General features: G+C 29.4%; 1 protein-coding gene across 1 annotated transcript; it reads left to right on the plus strand.

Moving 5' to 3' along the window:
• The first annotated feature begins 2,746 nt into the window (after nt 1-2,746).
• On the plus strand, nt 2,747-5,186 carry LOC139888008 (2-oxoglutarate-dependent dioxygenase DAO-like). The gene is made up of 3 exons (XM_071871046.1): nt 2,747-3,063; nt 3,840-4,158; nt 4,929-5,186. The coding sequence occupies exons 1-3, from the start codon at nt 2,747-2,749 to the stop codon at nt 5,184-5,186; spliced, it is 894 nt and encodes a 297-aa protein (XP_071727147.1).
• The last annotated feature ends 1,021 nt before the right edge of the window (nt 5,187-6,207 follow it).

Here is a 6,207-nt window from a genome sequence, read left to right on the forward strand (position 1 = left end):
TAGTATAAATTAGTAAATATAGTGTTTATAATATTACTAATACTAATAATAATTATTATATTAATAATAATAATATTAATATTAATAATGAAATTAATAATTAATGACAATTATACTGATAATTATGATAATAATAATAATATTATTAATAGTAATAATAATAATAATAATAATAATAATAATAATAATAATAATAATAATAATAATAACTCTTAATGAATATGGTAATAATATCTAGTAATAATATTAATTCTAAAGCTAATATTAATATACACATTAATAATAATGAATATAATAATAACATGTCAATTATATTAAAATTTGTAATTCTATATATATTTGTGTATATATTTATATATATGTGTTACTGTATTTAGATATATATGTATATATATATTTCTGTATGCATATATGTATTGTATTTAGTCTCATTAATTATTAAATATAACTATAGTAACACTTCTTAATATTATACATAATAATAATAACACATTATAATAATGTAGTGGTAATAATAATTATACTGCTGATAATAATAATGTCTATGAGTTTTATTACAATAATATTTAACTTGTAAATAAATTTGATATAATACAATTTATTAATTGTGTCACATTTACTAATTATAATATATTGAATCTTTAATTTATAACATTATTTATGTATAGGGTTTATATATATATATATATATATATATATATATATATATATATATATATATATATATATATATATATATATATATATATATATATATATATATATATATATATATATATATATATATTTACAAATGATTGTTCGTGAATCGTCGGGAGTAATCAAAGATCAAATGATTTCATAACATTGTTCAGAAATTTTGAGATTCAACCTAACAAACTTTGCTTATCGTGTCGGAAACATATAGAGTTTTTTGGGAGGAAGAGGAAGTAATTTTTTTTTTCTTTTTTAATGATATTTTTACAAACATTAAGATCACGTGAAATTATGAACATTAAAAAAGAAACTTTGTGATAAATGTTATTATTTTGACCAGGAAATGTTTGAAGAAATAACATTCATTGATAAGTGTTATTCATTTCATCGTGATGCACGTTATTCTTCGAGCATTTTTTTAGGGTTTTGATTTAGGATTTAGATTGAATTTTTAACACGAATGGTTTAGAGTTTAATGTTTAGGGTTTTAGATTTAGAACTAAACCCAAAATACCAAATCCTAAATCTTAAACCTTAAAACCTAGACTCTAAATCAGGCTAAATTTTTAAAAAACTTCACAAAAGATGAAAAAAAAAAAAAATTACTCGAAGAATAACATGCATCACGATGAATGTTATTAGAAATAACGTTTATCGATGAATGTTATTTCTTCGAGTGTTTTCTGGTCAAAATAATAACATTTATCACAAAGTGTCTTTTTAAAATGTTTAGATTTTTACCTAATTTTAATGTTTGTGAAAAAAAAATTAAAAAAAAAAATTACTTTCCCCTTTCCCAAAAGCACTTCCCTTTTGATAATGACCCTATTTTATATATATATATATATATATATATATATATATATATATATATATATATATATATATATATGTGTGTGTGTGTGTGTGTGTGTGTGTGTGTGTGTGTGTGTGTGTGTGTGTGTGTGTGTGCGCCCGCGCGCGCGCGCGCGGGGGTGTGTGTGTGTGTGTGTGTTATATTTGGCGAATAAATAGAAAACTATATTACCAAATAGGGCCTTCATCAAAAGAATGAAGACCCAAAAATATACAACCGAGAAAACTATTGACAATGGCGATTTCAGGATTATAATTCAACGGGGTCTTAAAAAAAATTTATGTACTAATTATATTTGAATACTATTTAAGTGGTAATTTATCTTTAAAAAGTTACAAATTCGAAAAATATATAGGGTCCGAGTAGTTAAATTTAGTATTGTTCTGTACATTCTAAAAGAAAAACTATAAATTGTAAAAATATATGGGGTCATCCAATTAAATTTAGTGATGTCCTATACAATTTAACATGTATTTTCTACAAAAATTTTCAGATTAGTAGTATACCGTGACCCTACAGGATTACACCTAAATTCGCCCCTAACTATCTAGTTTAACTAACAAAAAGCTTAAACAAGAGCTCACAAAATTTACAAAATAAGCAAACAAGACTTGTTAAAGATCAAAACGACTAACAAAAAAGACTAACAACAAATCAAAAAGGGCGACCAATCAAACATGAATGAAAGATTTGAAATCATGTATTACACAAAAACATACACCCAAAAAAACCGAACTAATGAAAGGAAAGGAAACTTCAAATGCCCTTAGGAAATTCGGTAAACCGCTTCCTTTCAGCTCCAGAACCAGTCAACGTTTAATTCGTTAAACTTTTGGTAGTATCTTGTAGTAGACAACTGACTAATTAATACTCCTTCTATCACATGTATAAAATTGACCTAGTTTTAAAAAACTCTATCGTTTCACTCTCCACGAATAAAATATCATCATTCTCCATTAAATTTTACTTTGATTGATTAAAACACAAAATCAACATTTAAATTGAGATAAGTCAAAATATCATTATGAATATATTATGAATACTTGTTATGGGAAGGTATTACTATATTACACTAATATTATAACACAAAAAGAAGTAACCTTGTGCCTATATATAGAACCACATAAAGTTTAACAAAGGAGAATTATTCACCAAAGACGAACTTATTTACATTAATCAATCAGCTCGCAAGTCATGGGTACGTATCAGGGAGTGCCAATGATAGATATGGAAAGAGTCAATGGACTTGAGGATGAACTAGAGAAGGCGTACGAGGAATGGGGTTGTTTTAGGATGGCTAACCATGGTGTCCCGGTTGAACTCCTAAACGAGATGAAGCTTGTGGTTGCATCACTCTTTGATCTTCCGTTCGATATCAAGATTCGAGCAGTAATTGGTACGGGTTACATGCCACGTAATTTGGTCACTTCCTTTTATGAAGGTTTTACTATAAACGACGTTTCTTCTCCTGCTGAATTTTGCGATCTACTTGAAGTGTCCCCTCAACAAAGGTAGTGAGTGGTTCACATCCATAGTTATCTTACAAACCGTATAATTTGATATATTACAAAGAGTTCTTTTAGTCTCATTTTAATCGTCCATTTTATCATTACGGTGTAGTTAAAAAAGATTGTCCACAAAGTTATCAAACTCACTAGTTTGCCCTCTATATTATACTTACTCATTTCATTTTTCAGAAACATATAATCAAACTTATTTTACATACAAGAACAAAACTAATAATATATTGATCTTTCATAAAAAGTAAAATATTTATTGGAGAGTATTATTATTAAATGTAGAGAGTATTATATCAAATGTTATCCATATCTTTTATTAGTCTTTGTTACTCACAAAATCAAAATCAGACTCTTGGACGTGGGAAAGTTGGTTAACTTTTGTTATAACAGCAAACTCATGCATTCTACATAATTTTACGTGAATAATGTCTTAAGCAGGACTCGAACGGAAAACTCACTAGTTTACCCACTATATATAGATCTATTGCTAGAGAAGAAATTCTTACGAAATCGATCTAGACAAGATGAGATGTCACTGCCCCTCTGGTTTCAAATTGATATGTAGCCAATCTTTTTTAACTATAGGATTATTAAAAACTTAACAAGAAGCTAGACAAAAAATTACGTGTATCAAGTTCAAAGAATTTTGCAGCCATAAAATCAAATTAATTCTAGCGTATCTGTATCTACTCAATATCTAAGTAAGCGAATGAACAATTATATCTTCTATGACATCCAAGTTTTGAATCACTGATCGATTGTTGTAGGGAGATTATATACAAGTATATAAAAGCTATGCGGGATCTTGCTGGACGTCTAGGCAGGAAGTTGATGGAAAGTAGCGGTTTGGATGGGGATTTGTTCGAAGGATGGCAATGCCAATTGAGAATGAACAAATATAACTATAGTCATGAAAGTGTAGGGTCAAAAGGCTCCGAGGAGCACACTGACCCTTCGTTTTTAACTATCTTGCTAGACGATGAAGACGTCAATGGTCTACAAGTGGTTGACAAGGTCTCGGGCGAGTTTGTTCCTCTTGACCCTGTTCCTAACACGCTAGCTGTCAATGTTGGCGATCTTGGCAAGGTATCATCACAAGTTGTGTAATTAAGTTAATTTTGCTCATGAAATAAATTTAAATAATTTACAGGAAGTTTAAATGGAATAGAAAGAAACAACAAAAGTAAAACTAATAATATTATTAAAAGGCTTAAGTTGCTTCAAAATATATCGAACTATTTTTATACAAGTGAACATTCATCATGTTATTATATTGTATGTTCTTTAATAACCTACATACGTGACATCTTATATAGATGAGTAACTCGTTAGATGTATCATATATATTAGTAGTATATTGCATATAATAAGTAATAAAAATAACAAGTTCATTCACATAATAAAAACATAACTAGTTTGATACATGTTGTCTATGTTAGAGTTTAATTGGATGCAAACAATACGACGTCAAGATTTATCAAGTCAACTGTACCAATCGTTTTTTTAATTGGATCGTGTAGAAGGTAGGTGATTTATCTTTAAAAACAAGTGAAAAGGAGGAAAAAGAGTAAAGGGTCGGGTCGGAGCGTAGTTGCTTTCTATAGTGAGTGGCCGGCCGGAGCGTAATTGCTTTCTATAGTGAGTGGCTCCTAAGGTAACCAATCATGTGGATTGGTGGTGAGTTACAAGAATTAGAATATAGATAAATGGCATGTGTGAAAACTCTAATCTGCTGTTATACATATGGATCGATCGTATCAACGTGTCCGTGAATGATAAATCGTTAATTATTTATTTATTAAATTTGATTACGATAATCTTGATTCTATTACTAATTAAGGTCATTTTCAAGGTAGGTTTGGAGCAATGGGAAATATTGCAATGTGAATCATAGAGTAATGTGCTTGGAACCAAAAACACGTTATTCCATTGCTTTTTTCGTGTTGGGACCAACTCAAAACAAACTCCAAACGCCATCAAAATTTATTGACTCTGAACACCCTCGGCTTTACGCTCCAATTGATCCTCAAGAATACAGACAAGTTCGAACTTCTATGCGTACTGTGCAAGCACGCACCGGTGGCGCCCTTGCACTATTCTCGGCTGCGACATAAGCAAAACATCGCTAGATAACATGTACTAAGTACTATTTTTTAGTCTCTCATTTTTATTTTATCTTGAAAGCTTATTTTATAACCGTGCTATCGTGTATCTTTGTGCATTTACAGTTTCTCTAGCTTATATTATCCTTTATGGCCTTATGCCTCGCAATAAAAAAATATTATTATGTTCGTCTCAAATTTATTCTTTTTTCTATTTCAGTCAGTTACAAAATTTTTTTTCAATCAGCAACAATGATTATTATATTTTCTAAAACTATGCCAAGATAATTAAATTTGAATGAATATATCATTTAAATAACCATTATTTGGTCACTAATAATAGTTACCATAAAAAGTGACCACTATAGACTAGTCACTATAGTGACCAATTTGATATTTTGGTCACTAATTAAATTTTGTAACGGATCTATAGTGACGAAGGGTGATCAATTAATTTGGTCATTAATTTGACTTAATCACCATTTTTGTATGTTTAGTGATTAAAAAGCGTTTGTCACTAAAGCCCTTTTTTTCTTGTAATGATCGTAATAATCATAATTCTTTGAAACGTGATATCTGTTATCCAGAGTACATTCAATTCCAAAAAACATGTTACATTATGAAAGTCTTTTGGACAAAAATGCTACAAAATTTAACTTAAAACTTTCATAAGTGACATACTTTCTTATTATGTTTTAAGATAATCCACCTTGTGTTTGAATGACAAGCCTCAGTGTGAAAGGGCCCGTGATTAGTTGCCAAGCAACACATGTTCAATTTTTGAGGGCGGAAGGTTTTCTCCACCAGTTTCCTGCAATTAGTTGCCAAGCAACCCAGGTCCCGCGATTAGTTGCCAAGCAACCCGGGTAGGAGTTTACTTCTAGCGTGTGTGGGTGCAAATAATGAGGATCGTTGAAATAAATGATCCGCTAATGCAAATTCGTTGTTAGAAAAAAGGTTTTAGAGTTTCCATAAGATTAAGGTTATGATTTAACGTGAAATGACTCGTGAAACCACTGGTTTGTTTAAACGA

Source organism: Rutidosis leptorrhynchoides, chromosome 2 (genome assembly GCF_046630445.1).
Source record: "Rutidosis leptorrhynchoides isolate AG116_Rl617_1_P2 chromosome 2, CSIRO_AGI_Rlap_v1, whole genome shotgun sequence".
Taxonomy (NCBI): Eukaryota; Viridiplantae; Streptophyta; class Magnoliopsida; order Asterales; family Asteraceae; genus Rutidosis; species Rutidosis leptorrhynchoides.

Coding starts and splice junctions, on each gene's coding strand:
- LOC139888008 (XM_071871046.1), top strand. CDS start 2,747: ATGGGTACGTATCAGGGAGTGCCAATGATAGATATGGAAAGAGTCAAT. Junction 3,064..3,839: donor GAAGTGTCCCCTCAACAAAG/GTAGTGAGTGGT, acceptor CGATTGTTGTAG/GGAGATTATATACAAGTATA. Junction 4,159..4,928: donor ATGTTGGCGATCTTGGCAAG/GTATCATCACAA, acceptor TTTTCAAGGTAG/GTTTGGAGCAATGGGAAATA.